The sequence below is a fragment of the Andrographis paniculata genome, unplaced genomic scaffold, assembly GCF_009805555.1.
Source record: "Andrographis paniculata isolate CXL003 unplaced genomic scaffold, ASM980555v1 Contig78END, whole genome shotgun sequence".
In the NCBI taxonomy this organism is placed as follows: Eukaryota; Viridiplantae; Streptophyta; class Magnoliopsida; order Lamiales; family Acanthaceae; genus Andrographis; species Andrographis paniculata.
The window spans coordinates 2,694,426-2,716,897 of NW_026137615.1; the positions used below are offsets into that span (position 1 = coordinate 2,694,426).

The 22,472-nt window shown below is 32.4% G+C and overlaps 4 protein-coding genes across 4 annotated transcripts; 1 reads left to right on the forward strand and 3 right to left on the reverse strand.

Moving 5' to 3' along the window:
- Nucleotides 1-3,080: 3,080 nt before the first annotated feature.
- LOC127239784 (E3 ubiquitin-protein ligase EL5-like) lies at nt 3,081-5,274 on the reverse strand. Its single transcript, XM_051258102.1, has 2 exons — nt 4,649-5,274; nt 3,081-3,268 (listed from the first exon to the last, which is right to left on the reverse strand). Exon 1 carries the CDS (start codon nt 5,171-5,173, stop codon nt 4,661-4,663), a length of 513 nt encoding a protein of 170 aa, XP_051114059.1. The 5' UTR covers nt 5,174-5,274; the 3' UTR covers nt 3,081-3,268; nt 4,649-4,660.
- A 3,554-nt stretch (nt 5,275-8,828) lies between these two features.
- On the forward strand, nt 8,829-14,274 carry LOC127239783 (mechanosensitive ion channel protein 10-like). The gene is made up of 4 exons (XM_051258100.1): nt 8,829-10,593; nt 11,470-11,887; nt 12,797-12,999; nt 13,790-14,274. The coding sequence occupies exons 1-4, from the start codon at nt 9,236-9,238 to the stop codon at nt 14,031-14,033; spliced, it is 2,223 nt and encodes a 740-aa protein (XP_051114057.1). The 5' UTR covers nt 8,829-9,235; the 3' UTR covers nt 14,034-14,274.
- A 1,703-nt stretch (nt 14,275-15,977) lies between these two features.
- On the reverse strand, nt 15,978-18,508 carry LOC127239913 (40S ribosomal protein S3-3). Its single transcript, XM_051258293.1, has 6 exons — nt 18,392-18,508; nt 18,160-18,307; nt 17,621-17,792; nt 16,661-16,715; nt 16,438-16,569; nt 15,978-16,340 (listed from the first exon to the last, which is right to left on the reverse strand). The coding sequence occupies exons 1-6, from the start codon at nt 18,419-18,421 to the stop codon at nt 16,173-16,175; spliced, it is 705 nt and encodes a 234-aa protein (XP_051114250.1). The 5' UTR covers nt 18,422-18,508; the 3' UTR covers nt 15,978-16,172.
- Nucleotides 18,509-21,180: 2,672 nt separating this feature from the next.
- On the reverse strand, nt 21,181-22,147 carry LOC127240017 (stress-response A/B barrel domain-containing protein UP3-like). Its single transcript, XM_051258444.1, has one exon. It carries the CDS (start codon nt 22,077-22,079, stop codon nt 21,279-21,281), a length of 801 nt encoding a protein of 266 aa, XP_051114401.1. The 5' UTR covers nt 22,080-22,147; the 3' UTR covers nt 21,181-21,278.
- Between the last annotated feature and the right edge of the window lie 325 nt (nt 22,148-22,472).

Below are 22,472 nucleotides of genomic sequence, written 5' to 3' on the forward strand. Positions count from 1 at the left end.
CAAAAAATAAATATAAATATTGTAAATGGTCGAAGATAGGATATAATAATTAATTCAACAATTATTGTTTTGGTAAAGTAATTTGAGACATTCGTGTTGAAAATTGAAATGAAAATTGATATAGATATGGAATTGGAGGGTGTTTGATAAAGAGTTTTTAGCTTATTAAACAGTTTTTAAGTTGTTTGACCAATCAAACAATTAATTTAGGTGTTTGGTAAATTAGCTTTTTGGAATAATATTTTTGATCCAAAAAACTAATTTTTGAAAAGCTAACTTACCCAATGTTTTGAAATAATTTTTTCAGTTTAAATTATTTTATTCTTTATTTGCCCTTAAAAATTTATAATGTATTTTACACAAATAATATATTTTGATTATTTATTAATTATATTATATTATAGTTTTACTTTTATAAATTTAAAATAATTAATTTTTATATAAAAATTATTTTAATTGTAGAATATATAAATTTATTAAAATCAATCCAAAATAAAAAATATAAATATTAATAATTTATTTTTTATATTAAAATTACATTATATAAATTTTATATTAAAAATAAATTAAATAAATTAAATTTATTAAAAATTATAAATATAATGAACTAATCGATAATTATCATTAATAAATATACATACGAAAAATTTATTACTCCATCCGTCCCGCAAGAAAGTTGGCATGACCATTTTGCATGTTGATATTTGAATATTAATTATTATATTAATACTCCGTATAAATTAAGAGAAAAAAACAAAAATACGTTTATTAGTCTCTTATAATACAAATATAATAATATTTTTCGAATAAATTATTCAAATATAAAGATATTTTTAATGTTAAGTGCAATGACGCAAAAACTAAATGACAACCTTCTTGCGGGACGAATGGAATATTTTATATTTTACATCATTTTCAATAGAAAAAATTATTTATATTTTTCAATAAAAAATATTATTTTTTAAATCTAAGTATAATAAAAATAAATACTCTTTTATAACATTTTTATAATTTTCAATAACTAATAACAAAAAATTTTAAACATTCTAAACTCAAAAGAATACAATTGAATATATTAGAAAAAAATAAATAAAATATAAATGTTCTAAATTGTCATTTTACGTATAAACAGTTAATATCAAACTATTATTTTACCAAATATTTTAATACAAACAGCAAATCGAATCAGCTAATCAAACCAGTTTAGCAGCTAACGACTCATTGCCAAACACGGCTGATAAAGTTACTAGCCAATCAAAAATTGTTAATTTCTAATTTAAATATTTAATTGGCCACAATAGTGATCATGATTAAGAATATTGACCATTGCTAGAAAAAGGAAAAGGCTAAGTCAAAATGCTGGCCAATAACATCATGCCATGTCACTTAATGACGTGGCTATGTGTGTGCTTCCACCACTGCAAAATAAAAAAATAATAAAAAAAAACTATCTCCAGAATATTAGATATTATATAATAATGTTCGCTTGATATAATTAGGTACACTGAATTAATCTTAAATTAATATTTAAATGATGATGTTAGTGTGGTTAATCAGATGATTTGGGGAAAAAAAAAACTATAAATAGTGTGATTTGTAGACTAGAAATAAAATTTTAGATAGAAATTGTCAAAATTTATAGTGATAATAAAATAAATAATTAAATATTTTGATACTCCCCTCGTCCCATTGAAAGATTGTTATTTTTCATTTTTTTCCGTCCCAAAACAAGGTTATATTTTTCTAATTTAGTAATTGTACTACCTTCTAACATAATAAATACTCTTTCAGCTTATACTATATTACATAAATGTTATTTTTTTTTATATTAAACAATACTAATAGGGGTATTTTCATCTTTTTTACTAAAACTTATTATAATACTAATATTAAAAAATTTACATGTAAAAAGTAAACGACAACCTTGCATCGGGACGGAAGGAGTATAATATTTTAATAAGAAAAATGTAAATGTGTTTTTAAATTTGGAAGTTTGGTTTTAGATTCCCAATAATAAAATATTGAATTGAAATAGATTATTTTACGTGATATAATTATTTGATTGTTGTTTAAAACTAATTTGAAATAAAATACTAAACTTGAAGTTTTTTCATAAATCGTATTTTAATATAATATTTTATAAAAAAAATAATATAATTCCATTATAAACGGTAGGAGTTAAAAATAGTACCTCATCTGAACATTAAAATCATGTCCCTATATATATTTTATCATTAAACTTATGTCTATTGTGCTTATAATAAATAATTTTATTCACAAAATATTTATTTTTGACGCGATGTTTAAAAAATTATAATATTTTAATTATAGTGAGTAGTTAAAAGTAGTGTAATGATATTTTTGTCTTTACTTTCTGGTATAAAAGTAATGATGTGATGTAAAGTAAGTGTATTTGTGGAAAAAAAAATGAAGTATTTAATGAAATATTTACTTTGTAATTTGACGTCTTAAAAAAAAATATGTATACTTTTTGGCTGGACGAAAGGAGTATATAATTATAATTTTGTCATTACTTACTCCACCATTGTTTTATCAATTCATTAATAACCATTTCATAATATTAATAATTTACTTTTTACCAATTAAAAACAACCACACCCTAAATATATACTCCCTCCGTCAACAAATTAATGTCCTACTTTCTTATTTGGGACGTCCAACAACTATTGTCATGTTTTCTTTTCTTAAACACAAATTTTACATTTTTACCCTTCATTCATTTATTATTTTTAATTTTTACCATACAATTAAGGGCAAATTTGTCAATTTCTAACAAAAAGACAATTACCTAAAAAATCGTGCAAATATACTTTAGGACAATAGAAATTGGACGGAGGAAGTATTAATTTGATATAATGTATAATTAATTTTTCATATAATATAAAAATAAATATAAGTTTTAACATTTTTTAAATAAATTATTTATTAATAATAAAAACATGATAAAAAAAAACTAATAAATAATAATAATAAATTAAAAATATATATGTAAACCTCTTCGAAGTTAAGCAAAAAATTGTACAAAAGTCATTTAATAATTAGAAAGATTTCGAGAAGAAACAAAACTCTTCGAAGTTAGCAAAAAATTGTACAAAAAGTGTATAAAGTTACAAATGAAGCAATCTATTTTTAGGATACATTAAATTTTCATTATTTTGTAAAAATAATCAAAATTTCCAATTCACGTCGTCGTAAATCTCAAAGCGGAAGTCATCTTGGCCGTTGATGCTTGACGGCGGACGAATCTCTACCGTCCATTGTGTCACAAAATCATCACATTTAGTAGTAGCCATCGTAGCGTACTTCAAAAATACTCAACAATTTTTTGAAAACAACAAACCATCGTAATTCAAATAACCCAAAGCCGAGCGCAATAACCTACAAACTACGTCAGTCGGAAAACGACACTTTCGATAAATTTCATATGACAGACTCGACCGAAAAACGTAAATGAAATTCATGACCACGCCAAATCGACCGTCCCTTGCGGGGCCCATCTCACGCCGATAGTCGTCATTGTTATCGTCATCGATTCCGGCCTTGCTATTCTAAAATTAGCAAGATTGCAACGAATTCTCGAACTCTGGTCGAATTTAAAATATATCGACTTTCCCCTAACTAACACCCACTTAAGAAAAAATTGCTGCCCTCGTCATTTTTATGTATTTTTTTCGAATTTTTTAGTTCTTTACCTCATAATATTTTTTTTTCACTCGTATTTTGTTTTTAAATTTTACCACATTTTCTTCCTTTTCACCCTCGCCCCATCGACTCAACAAAACGGGCTATACTAGTCATTTTCTTTATTTTTTTTTACCGTACCCCATCTACCTAACAAAAATAAGTTACACTCGTTATTTTCGCTTGTTGTCTTTTGCGTATTTTGTCGAATCAATCCCACTTTATTATTATTATTTTTTTACGTCACCCGAACATCAAAACAAACCCGAAGAAATTACATTTACCATTTTCACCCATTTTTTTCTTCAAATTTTAACAAAATCGAGCTACATTTACCATTTTAACCCCTTCTTCTTCTTCGAATCTAGTCCATTGGATCCCATATTCTTACATTTATCCAATTCATTCACAATACTTCCAATTTTAACCTAAAACCGTAAAATTAGAATCTTTCTTTTTTTTTACTTTCCCCTAACCAACCGTAGATCCAAAACCTCGTACAAATCGTCAAAACCCTACATGCTGACATTTTCTTTAACAACCTCTCTTAAATCACGATCCACGTGTACGCATAAAATGACACGTGTACCAATCTTACTGGCCCCCTCGACTAAAGAATGGTAAAAAGGGTAAAAAGGTAAAAACAAATTCACAGCAGAAGAATCTCATGATCACCACCGTACTCACACTCACGCACGCGAATTTTCGAATAATTAACCAAATTTAAAATTTTAAAAAAATAAAAAAAAAAAAATGTACACGCACGCGGCAGGCACGCACCCCAAACCCAAGCGCAGGAAGATTCCAGAAGGTTGCACGGAAAATCGGTGCCAAAAAAATGAAAAAAAATGAAAAAAAAAAAATTAAAAATAAAAATAAAAAATCCGTGCCCCCAATTATCCCGCCGATCCAATTTTGACCTAATCAAAATCGATTGGTTTTTTACCTTATTTGGGGGCTAAACGAGAACCACCGGACCGAGAAGAGCGTCGCGGCGGAGCTCCGGGGGAGGAGGCGGCGGCGGAGGTGCGACAGGAGTGCGGCAGAGAGGACAGTCGGTGTGCGAATATAGCCACATATCGATGCACGGAGCATGGAAGGTATGGTTGCAATTAGGTAGGCGTTTCAATTCCTCGCCGTCTTCGAACGCCGATAGGCAGACGACGCATTCGTTGTCGGTGTAGGCGGCGGTGGAGGAGGTGGCGGTGGCGGTGCCTCCGCCGCCGCCGCCTCCGCCGGCGTCCTGCTTGTATTTGAAGGTGGAAATAGATCTCCGGCTTAGGTAGCGGCTTGGACCGGGGAAGCGGCGGTGATCCGAGGAGTAAGTGCCGCATTTCATGGTTATGAGGTTGTAGAGCGCGAGGAGACCGGCGACGGTGGCGATTATGATGAGAGAGTAGTAGAACATCGGCATGATTGACGGCGGCGGCGGCGAGGGGGGAGAAGGAGCGGTGGTGGGAGGGTCGACCATGGCGGAGGAGAGGATCGGAGGGTTTGCCTGGTTATTTTTTTTCCTGTTTTTTTTTTTAAATATTTTATTTTATTTTTACTTTTTTCGGATGGGAAAATGGAGAGCGATGTTGTGAATTGAATATTGGTTATTAATAATTAGGCCGCGTTTGGATGATCGATGTTGTGGCAGATTTCGAAAATTTAGGTAATGTGTTTTTTTTTAAAATACAAATTCTTTTTTTTACAGCGTGTCAAGTGCATTTAAAACAAAAAAAAAAAACTAAACCGCAAACAGCTGTATTCTTGGGGCTTGTTTTTGTCTGCTTTCAGGCAATTTTTTTTTTTAGAATTTGTTTTTACTGTATATTTATAGGAGTATAAATTTTACTCTGTTGTGTTTCTGCATCTCAATACTAGTATTAAATTTTTAGTATTTGAATTTTATATTTAAAAAAAAATTATTTTTTCCTAAAATATTTTATTATACCTTATTTTAATATTAAATCTAAATTTAAAATTTTCAAGTCGCATAAGAAAAACACAATTATTATAATAAAATCTTGAATTTGTTACGAAAATTTCAGGAAATCAAGATAAGATAATAAAGATAAAAGAACACAAGAATTTGGTAATTCAGTTCGATCGCATATGTTAAGGTGAGAATACATGGATATTTATAGTCTAAGTATATGCCAATAATATCCAAATCATATCCTTAAAATTTAGAATATAATATCTAAATTATATCCCTAAATTTTAGGATATAATAAAGTTTCGTATCTCAACAATCTCCCACTTGAAAACTGATTACATCTTCTACTTCAACATTATACTCCATCAGCAATGACAACACCAAGTCTCCTTCTTCACTCGTCAAGGCCAATTGAAGTTGAACACAGTCTGAACTCATCTAAGGTCACCACATTAGACTATCTTTCAGGATTGCTAAAAAATCGGCTCACTACTCCCACTATACGTGTTTTCCACCTCTTAAAGGTATCAAAAGCATCATATTTACACTTAAGGAAATATACTCATATCTCCCTTGTAACGTCGTCAATGACCGCGGTGTAGTACTGTAAGCCTCAAAGGGTCGATACAAAAGCTGGTTCCCGTATGTCCGTATGAACCAACTCCAACTTTTCATTTTCCAGTCTCTCCCACCATTTGAGAACGCCACCTTTTGTTGCTTTCCAAAGATACAGTCCTCGCATACTCCAATATCGACAGACTTGAGACCTGACAATTTTCCTTTTGACATGAGCTTCCCTATCCTCTTCTCGCTCATGTGTCCGAGACGAAAATGCCATAAATTTGTGTCATTATTTATGGCCACGGAATTGATTTCGTCTTGCATGATTTTCGTCATGTAGAGAGATCCATCTCTTCTCCCTTGGGCCACCACAATGGATCCTTGAGTTACCTTGCACGACTTAGTTTAAAAAATTGTCGAGTAACCTACATCATCCAATTGTCCCACGGAAATCAGATTCCGTTTTAGACCCATGACCATGTTTCACATCATTCAGTCTCCACTCCCCATCATTTGGTGTTCCGATTCGAACCATCCCTTTACCTACAACTTTTAGTTCTTATCATCTGCAAGATAAACAACAACAAAATTACCTGTAGTGTAGGATTCCGTGATTCCCGAATCACTGCATGAGTGGAATACACTGCTGAGACCAAAATTCATGACTCTATTGGACTGTTGACGAGTAAAATAGCGCATTGGATATCTCCTCCGCTGCGATTGTCGAACCCTGGTCTTTCTCCAGCGCCCTGCACTGTCGTTTCAAGTGCCCTTGCAGTTCCAACATACCACCTCACATGCATATTCCTTGTCCATGTTCTTCGGCTTCAACTTTGACCATTCTTAATCTTCACCATTTCCTTTTGCCTCAGATCTAAATTCAGCCGAGACATTCTCCTAAAGGGTTAGTCGAACCGCACTCATCGTCTTCATGTCGATCTTCTCGTACTCGACTTCATCTATCTTGACTCCCACAAACAAACCTAAAGTTCACTTGATATGAGAGCACATCGGATATCTCCTCCCCGCTGCGTTTTCCAAAACCCTTATTGGCAACCTTGCACCGCCTATCACAAGGGACCTGCTGCCTGACCTACCAGTCGGGACCGACTCAATATCGCCAGGAGACTTTCGACACAAGGCACATCAGCAGGTCACAAGGGATTCCCACAACGACCCAATGTCCGATTCCTCTAAATCCACCCTACCAACTAACCAGGCTCCAATACCACTTATTACGGAAATTCCAAGAAATCGAAATCAAGATGAGATAACAAAGACAAAAGAATAAAAGAACACGAAGAATTTGGTAACCCAGTTCGATCACAACTGAGGCACTGCCAAGCCATAAATTTTATTATAAAATACACAGACACATATTAAAGTGAGAATACATTGATATTTATAGCTTAAGTCAACGTCAATAATATCCAAATCCTATCTCTAAAATTTAGAATATAATATCTAAATTATATCCCTAAATTTAAGATATAATCAGTGTAACAACATAATTAGAATAATTATTTAATATAATATATATTAATATAATATTTTGAGTATAAGCTTAAATTTAATATAATAAATAAAAAATGTTAGTTTATAATTTTTTTAAAAAAATTAAAATATTAGTAAATTCACACCAAAAATTCACGAATAAACACTTGTTTGGGGTTTTCCCCCAAATATACTATTTATCCAATTTTTTTCTTTTGAAAACATCAAATCAAATACCTATTTTTTATTTTTTATATTATATTAAAAATTAATTTAAATTCAAAACATCACATCAATCCTTATTTATATCGCATCATATAACTAATCAAATTCAAAATTCAGTTCAGTTCAGTTTTGAATAATAGAAATTTTAGGTCCACAGCTTCCCTGTAATTTTTTAAATTGAGCGTAAATTTTTTATTTAATTTAAAATTGCACGGGCCCATGCTGAATTTTAAAACTATGGAGAAGTTATGAACAATTTTACCAATTTGTTAGGTGGGTGTGTTTATTTGATTTTTTTTTTATTTATTTATAATTTTTGATATGGTATTTAACAATAAAAAGTTAATATTCTTTTATAAAAAAATATAAATATATATAAGTTCGAATATATTATAGCATTTGTATATGTATTTTATGTGTTCAATATTCACATTATCAAATAACTACCGTATTATTATTTTTATTTAAAAAAAAAAATTAAAACAAATTACATATTATATATGTCAATATATAGACGTATTTTTGTGTTTTCTTTTTTAATTTTGTTTTTTTTAAAAAATAAATCTCATTTAACACATGTTTATTAGAAATATTATTACGACAATCTTATTTCTTTTTAGTTCTTTTACTTACTTTTATTTTGACTTTGGTGTTGGATGCATGTAATTTGAATAAAAATAGTATATTCAATAATGTAAAATAAATTTAAAAACACACAAAAATAAAAATAAAAAATAAAAATTCTTTGATGTAATTTGGTGTTGGATGCATGTAATGTTATTTATTTTTTATTATTAATAAATTTCTTAATCATTCAACTAAATATGGAAATACATCCTCAGCTCCATGGACCCAACACCGGATGAATCCACACCGTTGATTTTACAAGATCCTAGAGATTTTCGGTCGATAACTTTAAAAAAATAGCGAGTCCCGGGAGCTTCTAAAAAATACTACGAAAAATGGACTAGTATATATACGGCGTCGCTGTCTAAGCTCAACAACTCGCCAAGTTGCTGAAAACAATAATATTCTTCATTCTACAGTTAATGGCGGAGTAGCTGTTTGAAAATCGACCAATTTTGAATTTGATCCAAGTTTGACTGCCAATCCAGCTAAAAAAATGTTGAATCGAGTATATTATTGCAGTGCATTTCTGGATTACGGTGGATTTGTGGTGATTGGTGACCACAATTTGGAAGATCGATCATCGGGGAGACGAGCTTCCGTAAAATTGGGGCTAGAACTTGGCGGTTGTGAGGAATTTGAATTGCTAGAGGAGTGAAGGTATCTTATTTTTTGGCATTTTTTTTTTTCGATTCGGTTGCAATGGAAAGTGAAGTGTTGCGGAAGGTGAAGGAAGGGATTTCTGATGTTGTGGTGGAGATCAAAGCTCCAGGCTCCCGAGGAACAGATCGAGCATCGGAATCGACATCGGAGATCTCTAATCTGGAGCTTTCAGAACTTTCTGCTCCGGCGGAGACGACGATTCAAAACAGTGCTAGGGTTTCAGTTCCAGCTCCGGCGGATTACCCGGCGAAGCCACCGGTTGCTCCTGCCGCACGCCGCCGATCTCTGACGAAATCTGCATATTCAAAGCCTAAGTCTCGAATCGCCGAACCGCCATATCCGAGCAACACGAAGATTACAGAGATTCCTCAAATCGCTCCTTCAAAATCGCCATTAAGAAACTCACCTGGAATTGTTTCACCTTCAATGCCTTCCAAATCCGAAACTCCGAAGCAATCAGCTCCAGTAACGCCGAAAACGCCTCTGATATCACACGATGAAGACGACGAAGACGACGACAATGAGGTCTACAAAACAGAAAATCTCAAAATCGACAAAGGCAAACGAGGTAAGAAAGTGAAGGTAATCGCTATAATCGAATGGATTGCGTTCATAACCATAATGACTGTTTTGATAGCAAGTAAAACCATAAACACATTGAAGGATTTCCACATTTGGAGTTTGCAGCCATGGAAATGGTGTGTGTTGGTATTGGTAATCTTCTGCGGCCATTTGTTCACAGAATGGTTGAGTGAAATTCTAGTTTTCCTAATTGAGAAAAACTTCTTGCTGAAGAAGAAGGTTCTGTATTTCGTATTCGGCATGAAAAAGAGCATCCGAATCGTCATATGGCTAGCCTTGATTCTCCTAACATGGTCATTGCTGATAAATCGAGGTGTCAAAAGATCGAAGAACACGAAGAAGGTGTTGAACTACATAACAAGAGGAATCATATCCACTCTAATCGGGGCAGTTCTATGGATGATCAAAACTCTTTTGGTTAAACTAGTAGCTTCGTCGTTCCATGTGAGAACCTACTTTGATCGAATCCAAGAATCTGTATTTCATCAGTATCTTCTTCAGGTGCTCTCGGGGCCTCCAATGGCTGGAATCGATGGTTCGAGGATCAGTGGTCAGTTGAGTTTCAACAAAGGGACAACCGGGGAGAAGAAAACAGAGGTGATCAATGTCGATAAGTTGCATAAGATGAAAAGGGAGAAAGTTTCGGCGTGGACTATTGGAGGGCTGATTAAAGTGATAAGGGACTCCGATTTGCTGTCCATATCCGAGGTTCTTGACGAGAGCATCGAAGATGAGCCAAAAGTTATTACGAATGAGGTTGAGGCAAGGGATGCTGCGAATAGAATATTCAAGAATGTCGCGAAACATGGTCAAAAGTAAGAAATCCTTACGTTCTGTTCTAAATTTGCATTCGCCTATTAAATTTTGGTAATCGATATGTCGGTATAATGTGTTCTAATCTCCATTGTTATCATTCTACTTACGCCGAAACAAGTGCTTTTCCGGGTACGAAAAAGGGATATATTCTTAGAGTTGGCAATGGGTTGTCGGGGTTGAATACTTCAAATGGATTAAATATCTCAACTCTAACTCGACCCGTTTATTATCGTATCGGGTTGAATACTATAAACGGGTTAAATAACTCAATCCTAACCCGACCTGTTTATTATCGAGTCGGGTTGAATATTTTAAATAGGTTGAATAACTCAACCCTAAACATGAACCGTTTATTATCCTGTGGGTTGAATGCTTTAAACGAGTTAAGCAACTCAACTCTAACCCAACCCATTTATTGTCGTGTCAGGTTCGTATTGACACGTTTATTATTGTGCCGAATTCGTGTTAACCCGTATACATAATTAACTCAAAATTCTTAATTCAAATTCAATTATTTTTTGTTGTTGTATTATGTTAGTTTTTGTTGGTTATAGTGTAATATATATAATGAATTAGGTTGAATTATTTAAAATTGAACTTAGTTTAAATTAATATGTGAGCTAATTATCAAATTATAATTATTTTACATATATAATAAATATATTTTAATCGGATTGTCGTGTCGAATCTCTAACCCGACTCGTTATTTATCGTATCAGATTCGTGTTAACTCGTATACATAATCGGATTGAAATCTTGACCGTATCGTACAGTTTTTGCTGTATATTCTCATCAAGCACCTTAAATATATACATATATAGCAAAAATGAGTATATCCTCAGAGTAATTTAGCGATTGATTTTCGAATGAATTAGGTACATCGACGAGGATGATCTTCTTCAATTCATGCCTAAAGCGGAAGTTGACAACGCGTTCCCGCTCTTCGAAGGCGCGGCGGAATCACGACGGATCAAGAAATCATCCTTCCGGAACTGGGTCGTAAAGGCCTACAACGAGCGAAAATACTTAGCAGTGTCTCTAAACGACGCCAAAACAGCTATAGAGGAGCTAAACAAGCTCGCTTCGGGGCTCATACTCGTCGTGATAATCATAGTTTGGTTACTTGTGATGGAAATCGCCACGACAAAAGTGTTGGTCTTCATTTCGTCGCAGATTCTCCTCATAGTCTTCATGTTCGGCAACACTGCTAAGATGGTGTTCGAAGCCATCATATTCGTATTCGTCACGCACCCCTTCGACGTCGGGGATCGTTGCGTCGTCGACGGAGAACAGGTAACCGATCGAATTCTTAAGTTTTAATTATATCCACGCAAGAACGGTTAAGGTGCTGATTAGAAGTACTCAACAATATGCCGATCTAATAAGTACACGAAAAAATAAACGGACTTATATATAATTTCTATTAACACATGTATCTGAGTTAGTTGAAACTATGTATTGATAGTTCATACTTTACTATATGAACATATAGTACACTTTACTATATGAACATATAGTACCCCCTCCGTCCCAGATATACGGCTTGGGTTAATATAGATACAGAAATTTAGGTAGAGTATAATTAGTAAGTAACTAAGAAACGTATTAATAAAAATAATTCTTATATAATAAAAATAATTATAAATTAAGATTAAAATTAAAATAATTAAATAATTTAATTAAGATTAAGAAAATTATAAATTATACTTTCTCCGTCCCAGCTAATTTGTCCACCTTAGCTCGAGCACGGAGTTTTAAATATTATGTAATTAGAAAGTACTTAGAAAGTGTATTAGTAAAAATAATTATGATTTAATGAAAATAATTATAGATTAAAAATAATATAATTTAATTAAAATAAAAAATTTATAAATTATGAATTTTAAAATGTAATTAAAGGGTATAATTATATTTTAAAAAAAATATGAATTATGTGGGAGAGACCATGGAAAAATTAGGTAGGATTGAAGGGAGTAAATTATAAAAAATTTAAAATATAATTAAAATATATCAATATATTTTTTTAAAAAAAAAGAACAAATTTGAGAGGAACAGAAATAGAAAATATAGACAATTTATATAGGACGGAAGGAGCATGTGACATGTGGATTGACTATCTATATTTGAGGTGTTGTCAGCATAATGTTGCAGCTTATTTGATTACCTATTTAGTCCCTACATTAATCGATCTTGTGTTTGTAGATGGTTGTGGACGAGATGAACATATTGAGCACGGTCTTCCTGAAACCGAACAACGAGAAAATGTATTATCCGAATTCGGTTCTTGCCACGAAACCTATCAGCAACTACAACCGGAGCCCCGAGATGGGCGACTCTATCGACTTTGCTGTCGATTTTTTCACCTCAGTCGAGAGCATTGCCGCCTTGAAATCCAAGATAAAAGCGTACGTACCCTCGCTTCTTTTTTATAAACTTCGTTACTCTCTCCGTCTTTTAAAAATATGTTCGAGTTCTGTCTTCCAAAAATGTGTTATAAGTATATACTCCATCACCGGACATGAGGGGAATTTAATAAATAGTTAAAAATATATTAATAAAAATAATTATAGATTAAGATTACGATACGATTAGAAGCGAAAACTGACATGACATGAGTTACTCTAGGCAAATCATGTGTGGCTGGTGAACTTGGAAGCTTGGGATTTAAATAGGGTAAAAATATGTATTTTAATGCAGTAATATTGAACTTTTTAAAATAGTACTCTCTCCGACCCATATGAAGTAAATAATTAATTAGAATTTAAAAATTATAAATTATAAATTTTAAAATGTGATTAAAGTGTATAATTATATTTTAAAAAATAAATAAATAAATTATATGAGATTGACAAAAATAGGATAATGGACATTGTACTTGGAACGAAGGAATAATTTTATTAAATTGAAATAGCATTCAATACAATGTCGTATTGAAAAGTGAATCTATTTTTTAGTAATACAGTAAATAAAAAAATAAAAAAGAAATATTTGATACGATAGTTTCATGATTTGATGAACAATGCTAGTCTAAATTTAGATGAGCATACATATTATTTGTGTAAATTTAGACTACATGATGCATGGTTCACAGCTACTATCTTCTTCAAGATTTCGCTACAACGTAATGAATTTATCGACAACAGGTTTCGAGTGTTGATAAAAGTCGCGCATATTATTTTTCAATGACATTTTCAGATATTTGGAGAGTAAACCTCAGCTTTGGAGCCCGAATCACAGCGTGCAGTTAAAGGAAATTGTGGATGTGAACAAATTGATAATGGCCCTCTACGTTAGCCATACGATAAATTTTCAAAATTCTGGAGAAAGAGGCAATCGAAGATCCGAGCTCGTGCTTGAGCTCAAGAAGATCCTCGAGGAGGTCGGCATTAGGTACCGTTTGCTCCCTCAAGAAGTTCAGCTCAGCTATGTCAATGTTTAGAGGCGAGGAAGCACTTTTGGACTTTTGGTACTGTCAACCAATTATATTTTTAGTTCCGTAACTATGATTGATTATTGTTTTAGTTCTTTATATATTTTGCCATAGGAAAATTTTGAAAATTTTGAAATATTTTGAATATAGTAAAATTTTGAATATTTGATAATCATGTTCATTATTGTATGAGTGCTTTATGTACTTTATTGTAGTAAGTTTTTGAAATTTTTGAAAAAAAAAACTTAGATAGTAAAGTATTTACTACTCCCTCCGTCTCATAAATATAGTTTTAATTTGGTTGGGCACAAGATTTAAAAAATATTGATATTATATTAATAATGGATAAAAAGTACGGATAAAAGATTGTGAATGTATTAATGTAAAAAGTAATTGCAATTGTATAATAAAAATAAAAAAATAAAGGTAATTTTATAATGATGTAATTATTTATAAAATAAGACTATTGTATTGGGACGGGGAGTATAATATTTTAATTAAAGCTCCCAAAAATTGATGACCATATACAAAATAATTGAACTTGGATAAATATTTCAATTCGATTATGCAGATGAGTTGACATAAATCAAATAATAAATAGATCGTAGGATTAATTCTAATCATATATATTACACTATAATCAATAAAATTAACATAATATAACAACCTAACAAAAAAATAACAAAAATTGAATCAAAATTTTTGACACAACTATAAACACAAGTCATTGCCATTTAAAATTTTTAATTGTGCATTTATGAAATATTTGTCACTAAAAACATATGTGTAGGAAAATATGTTTTAGTATAAATATCTAAAGCATATTTCGTATATTTTATTGTGAAATTGATTACTATTGCCTTAAAATTTTTCTAAAAAAAGAGGTGCTCCTTCCGTCTCAAACACCCTGTAATATTTTCTTTTTTATTTGTTCCAAACTTACCACAATTCCAAATTTAGAAATAATTAATAATATTGTTATATATATATTAATATACACTTCACTTTATCCCATCACATCACTCAAATTAAAAAACAAATAATCCACCTAAATTCTCGTGTCAAACAAAAATATCCCACGGTGTTGGAGAAAGAGGGAATACCATTTATGTTTCATTTAGTATTGGGTATAAACATAAAAGGTCAAAAAAACTCGAACCACGCAATATACACGTGTATCTTTTTCTTACAGATTTGATTTTTTTAGATAAAATAAATTGTGATTGGATATTATATTTAATTTTGTTTTCTAAATACTACTTTCTTAAGAAAACATATAATTTCATTGAAAATGATTCTTCTCGTTCCATAAAAGTGAGCAAAACCTAAATCAAATATATTTTCTTACGTAAAATTACATCAAAGTAGTCTGAATAATTAAAAATGAAATATTAAATTAAATTAAATTTAGTTTAATAGTTTATTAAAAAATAACTTATTTTTACTAAGACCGTATTATGTAAAATAAAAAACATCCACACCCCTATTTTCTATAAGATTAGGGTTTTACGTTTTGCGCATAAACTTTGGTAAAATAATATTACAATGAGTTATAATAAAAAAACAAAAATATTTCTATTAATATTGTAAAATATAAAAATAATAACATTTATATAATATAATATAAATTAAAAAAACATTTACTATATTAAATAGATAATACAATTACTAAATTAGAAAAATTACCAACACAAAATAAAAAAATGACTAACCTTTTAAGATTAGAAAGAGTGCATATATATATATATCACATGACATAATAATTTATATCAAAATCCTAACTTCATCAAAATCTAAAACCCAACATGCCAGACAGGAATCATTCTAAATTATGGAGTAAGTTTTAATATATGTAAAATTAAATTTGTTCATATTATTAATCAAAATAACATGCAAATTTCAAAATTCTACCCAAAACTCAATAAAAAAAAAAAAAAAAACACCTTTTCAAAATAAAATAACGCCCAAAATTATCTAAATTAAAGAGTATGCAAAAGCAGGTAATATTGAATCCAAAAGCAGCTACAGACAAATGCGAAAATTGTGCCACACAAAATCTGCCCTTTTTAAACATTAAAAATCATATAGATAGTTACCTCTCAAGACTTGTCAACAACACATTTAGTTCAGGTCCGATCCAAAAAAGCCCTAAGCTTGGAGCTCGATTTCAGCCGGGGGCAGTACAGGGGCCGGAATAATGAAATCGTCTTCCTTCAGGGTATGAATGGTGACGAGATCTGGAAGAGGAGTAGTCGGGCCAAATTTACCTTTGGGGTCCCAGTCGAGCATGATTTTAACCTTGATGCCGAGAACTCCCTGAGAAAATAGTAAATGATGAAAAAAAATTGAATGAACGAATTATAATGTGTAAGGGGTTGAGAGGGTTCCAAGAAATGTAATTTTGGTAGGGAACCTGTCGGAGGAGGACATGTCGGACAGCAGAGTCGATGTACTCTTTGACCGGCTGGCCGGAAGAGATCATGTAGCCGTCTTTGAATTTCATTGACTTGGCGCGCTGAGCTCTCAGCTTCCCGCTGACAATGACCTGGAATGCCATTTGTGTTTAATAAGAATGTAAGAGGAAATTTGTTGAGTCGAGGGGCAAAGCGAATAATTTTTATTGGGAGAAATAGTACCTCACAACCCTTGGCGCCACTTTCCATGACGAACCTCAAAACACCATAGCATGCACTGAGGAAAATCGAAATTCGACAAAACTTGCAGTGTTACAACAGGAGGATTTTGAATATAATTTAAATATCAGATTAGGAAATATCTTGCTGCAATAGAACTCTATTGATCATGTTAGGATACACACACATTAGGGCATTATAACGAGAAAGTTCATGCTTGAATTTCCATTAAGAAATATCCAACAAATAATAATATATGGAATTAAAAATATGTACTTTCTTCGTGACGATTGCATGAAGATAAATAAGCTCCATGTTATTGTACGAAGAAATATATTAGTGTAGTCATCATCCGACACAAAGGTTGGTATTGAAGCACCAATATTGCTTTGTGGATGACATGTTACCTAAATAAAAATAAAGATAATATTTTATTTCAAATTTATTCTAACCCATTTTCAACCCAAGAAATGCTTCCTCCAAGACAGCACATTTACCCATTAAAGATGTTCCAATAGTCGGACAACAATTTTATAATGACAACAGTTTAAACAAATCATAAAAATTTTCCCCAAGACACAATGGACATCAAACTTGTATATTTCACTCAAAAATAAAATTCAAAGCCCAAATATCGTTGCACAAATCATATCCAACACATATTTCATACACAACGCCCTTAAACATTTTCCCCATTTAAAAAAATTTTAATCCAAAACACACAAAAATCTAAGTTACAATTCATGTTTTCATAAGCAGTATATTCATCGACTCAATTGTGTTTAATAAAATCAATTTTTTACCTATCTTCTTACTATTCAATCTGTTAGTTTATCTCCAAGAACTCATATCCTTCGCCCAACTTTCATACAAAAACATTACTTCAAACCACCCTCCCAAATGCATCAAAACCAAAAACACAAAACAGAAGTATTCCAAGAAAAGCAAGTTAATTTTTATTACCGTCTCACAGCAAGGCCACCGAGCAACTTGTATCTAAGAGATTCAGCCTGAGCAATGGCACAGAGACCCCTGTTGTTAACCTTCTCTGCATACAACTCAACAGAGTTCTCTGCAAACTTGAACCTCTTTTGTACCACAGAAGTCAACTCTCTAATCCTCCTCCCTTTCTCCCCTATCGAAATCCAACAAATTCACAATCAATAGATAAATCAGAGATAATAAAATACACTTCTTAGATTTTTGCCTGTGCTTTCAATTTTTAATATTTTTGACAACATATAGTCTAAATTAACGTTTCTCTTCAAATACATCAAATCTAGATCCTATTTAATGTATAAAGCATGGCATTACAGTTGAAAAAAGCAACCAAAACAAACACACACACACAAGAAAAAGCAACCAAACACGCCTTTAAAGTATAAGATTAAGAAAAAACTTGTTAACCTTAAAAAGTGATTTTTCTGCAAAATGATACGAATAAAAATGAACATAAACGGAAAACCAAAAAGTGTGCAGGAAGGGCATTGATTTATCATCACCAAGTACGTTCTGCGTGCGCGTGGCGCGGATGATGATCTCAGTCCTCATTGGAGTGACCCTGACTTCGACACCGGAGTATCCATCCTCTGCGAGCTCGCGCATCAGCACCTCATTCAACTCCGCGTAGAACACTCCATCGGCCACAAACTGTACCGAATATTCCGCTCATTTTAAAACTAAATCATCAAACATTGACGAAGAACGAATCCGGAATCGATCATTGAAACATACCTTTCGCTTCTTGCTGATCTGAGTCGCCATTTTCGGGTTTGCTGGAGAATACGAGCGGAGAGACGCCGCGATCTGGAGATTCGGCAGTAGGAATGCAAACCCTAAATTGAAATTAGGGTTTTGAGAGGCGGTGTTTATATTGGAATTTTATGGGCTTTTTTAATTGGGCTTATTTCCGCTCATTTAATGGGCCTAGTTAGCATTTTTAATTTAGTACCAATCATTGTAAGTTGTTTGTGTCGATCTTGACGGTCCTGTCGGCCCGGCCCGAACCAATTTAGCTAGTTTGAGTCACACTAGTGGTAGAGTGCGTGTTTGTGCTTCTAGCTATTTTGTTTTCGTGGTAATTACCAATATATATAGTATAATACTTGTTGTTTCAAATATTTTACAATTTCTTTTATTTGTCCAAAATTTATTGAATATTTTTGAATTTTAAAATAATTAAATATATTTATATAAATATGTAAATATACATTTATTTTTATTTCATTACATTATTCAAATAAAAAAAAAAATAAACAGCATATTTCTCTCTTAATCACATCACTTAATATTTAGATTATCGTATTTAAGACTAGCCACCTAAATTCTCATGTCAAACTCAACTGCTACACCGTATTTGGGACCGAGGGAGTAGTATATTTTATTATCTTACAAAAATTCAATATTTAATATAAAATATTATTTTTTATAATTATTTACACAGTTACTTATATTTTATGTAGAAAATAATACTTTAAACCAAAATTTAATAGTCCCGTTGCAAGATTGTCATTTGGTTTTTGCGTCATTGTACTTGACATTAAAAATATCCTTATATTTGAATAATCTACTCTAAAAATATCATTGTATTAGTATTATAAGATATTAATAAACATATTCTTGTCTCTTTTTTTTTATCGATTTAACTACGTCTTTATATAATAATTAATATTCAAATATCAACATGCAAAAAACGAATGGCAACCTTGTAGCGGGACGGATTGAGTATTTTGAAATTTTATAATAAATTAAAAAATAATAATATTTTATTAATTAGTAAAAGTGTATAAGATAATTTAAATATTATCCTTTTGTACTCTATGTATGAATAATTGTATAATGATATATTTTTAATTTATGTAAAAATTAAAAAGTAATTTGGTAATAGTGTGTGATTGCTTTTACTATATTAAAGAAAATAATATTTTTTAGTAAGATAGAACAAAAATGATAAAAATGATATTTTCTGTTTAAACAAATAGAGTATATATATTTTTTTGTAACAGTATGATCATTTTATTGTTTTAATACGACTATTAGGTTGTGTTTGTTTAGAGTTTGATTTTTAAATTGAAATTTAAATAGTAAAAATTTTGAATTAAAATAGTTTTACGACATAACTTTGGTCATAAAAGAAATAGGTATGGGCGAAAAAAAAGTCAACAATATTCATCAATTCCATCTATTTTTTTACTTTTCTTTTATTGTCACATACAATTTTTTTTTTTTCAAGAATAATGTAACTCATCTTGAATTAAAATAAGTCAATTTTGTTTTTTAAAAAAATAATAATAATCTGTTCTCGAAGCAATTTGTATTAATTTTTCTCTGATTTTTTTGCATCGAGAATTCGCATAGAGTCACCAAAAAACTCAAAAATCCTCTTAAAAAGAGTTTCAGGCTGGAAATTGATTTTTCTTATCAACATAATTAACATACTGTGACAATGCGACCCACAAACCATGTTGTCAAGTGTGTTGGAATTAAACTGGCTTCATAGTTCAACACAAATTATTTCAGTATACTACTCTTGTCCGTAATCATACGCACTCTGAGAGATTTCCCAGAGGTCATCCATCCTCAATTTACTTTAGGAGGAAAACACATAATTCTTTCGAAAAAAAAAATGTGTTGACATGAATATTGTATTCAGTCTATTAAATCTTTATTCAACACCGAAATTCATATCATTTCCAACTTATATTATTATTCAACTCCGGAAATAGTATACATATCCAATGGGACTTATCAACATATGCAATTGCATTTGGAAAAATAGTTTGTTCATAGGGCAAATCAAGAAATGAACAACAACAAACTGTCAAACGCTCTCTACGAGCCGTTCATCCAAAATAATTCATATCGAAAAACTGTTGCTTTCCATGTAGAGGACAACAAATGACAATTGTCTTTATTCGTGAGGAAATATCATTAGCGACACGAGTATATATTCGAGAGTCCGTGCACAATATATCGCGTCAAGTGATCAACATTCTTTGGCCGGCCAAAAGCAATGAAATGACCATCATTCAACAAGAAGATAGCCGAAAATTTTCATCAATCATTGTGTGTCAAACTTCTCCAATTGTGTAGCCCCAAATGATGTTGTTTTCGGGACAAAATATAAATCTCGTTTTTTCAGCCCATAACAGCTCCAAATTAGATACTTTTTTCGACCGTTCCATTGTATGTGTATTCGGAGATCCCTCAATTACAAGCATTTTGGAGGAACATTTCAAAATGTATCGACTATTCCAAATCACTATTCCAATTGTCAATTTCGATTGTCACACCAACAAACGATCCTAACGTTGTTAAAGATTTATTCGACATGGATGTAAAGACTTATCATTTTGGTTATGTCCTAACTTTCTTCATCTTCGTCGATTTTATTGTTGTGTCAAGAAGAATCGAAAAAAAACATGTTGAAACTATAAAACTAAATTGACGTTTCCCGCCGAAATACGAGGGCCGATTCCGGAATTGCAATTAATTTTCAACACAAAAAAGATATGTTCATAAACTAACACCAAAGAAACGACCCTTTTTTATTGATTCAAAAACAGCAACGCAAAAGCACGAAACCACACGAGCGAAGCAACAATGGCGGACGAATCCACGCCTAAAGGTTTGCACCACGGATCGGCGATTCTACAGCGAAATCCACCACCAAAGCGTCGTCGACCGCTGCCCCAACCGCGGCTGCGTAATCCGATTCAGAATTCACGTCCTTCGTATCCTCGAAAATCGCCATCGAACAGATCGAGTATCCCTTCGCTCTCCCCGGCGAGAAGTTTTCCCCAACCGTCAGCTGCGCAATCGAAGGTAATTTCTCCTTAATTCCTCTCGCTAATTCCATAACTTCCTGCTTATCTCCCTCCCCTGAATTTTCCTTCAATTTGAGAACCGTCAGGCGCAGAGCCGAGCCGACCGGAACGGTCGCCTCGCCGGCGAAGCCACCGGCGATCCAATCGACGGCCATGACGTCATCGACGATAGGCTTGACGTAGTTAGCGACGACGGTCACGTGCGAAGGGTGGTCGGCGTAGGCGGTTAGGTCGGTTTTCGATCGGTATCGAGAGTGGAGCACGTGAGTGAAGGCGAGTGAACCGGACCGGCACCGGAAAACCGGTCCGGCGGAGATGTGGAGGACCGAGTCCAGGGAGCTGAGGCCGTTGAGGTTGGACACCATGGCGGCGACGGCGGAGGGATCGGCGGCGGGCTTGACTTTGAAGAGCACGATGTGTTCGACGATGTGGTTGGGGTTGGAGGCGGAATCCGACGCCGACGACATTTTTATGGAGGTGGAGGAGGATCGGAGGGAGGATTTGTGGCGGAGGAGGGCGGCGGAGCGGCGGCGGAGATCTGTGGAGGGGAAGTGAGTGTGGGCTAGGGCTGCGGCGGCGGTGCTTAATTTCATCATAGATTGATGATTGACCTGAATCGGACGGTGGATAGGTGAGGTCGCCGTGGCTGTTAAATAGCCAATAATAAATTTTAATTAGGGAAAAATAAAAACATGGATAAATTTGGGTTATAATTAATTGCGTGTGCGGACATATTAATGGTTTTGTCTTCATATGATTTTTTAGTGTTTCTCGTATAAATATACGAGAACGTAAAAAAATTTAATTTTTAGGTTTAGATTTTTTAATAGTAAAAAATTAAATTTGAATAAGATATAAATAATAGAGATCGATATGATGTTTTGAATGTAAAATAAATTTGTAATAGGAGTATAAAAAAAAAAACGTAATTGTTTGATGTAATATTTTTGGAGAAAAAAAAAGGTCTGAATAACAAATTATGTTATTAA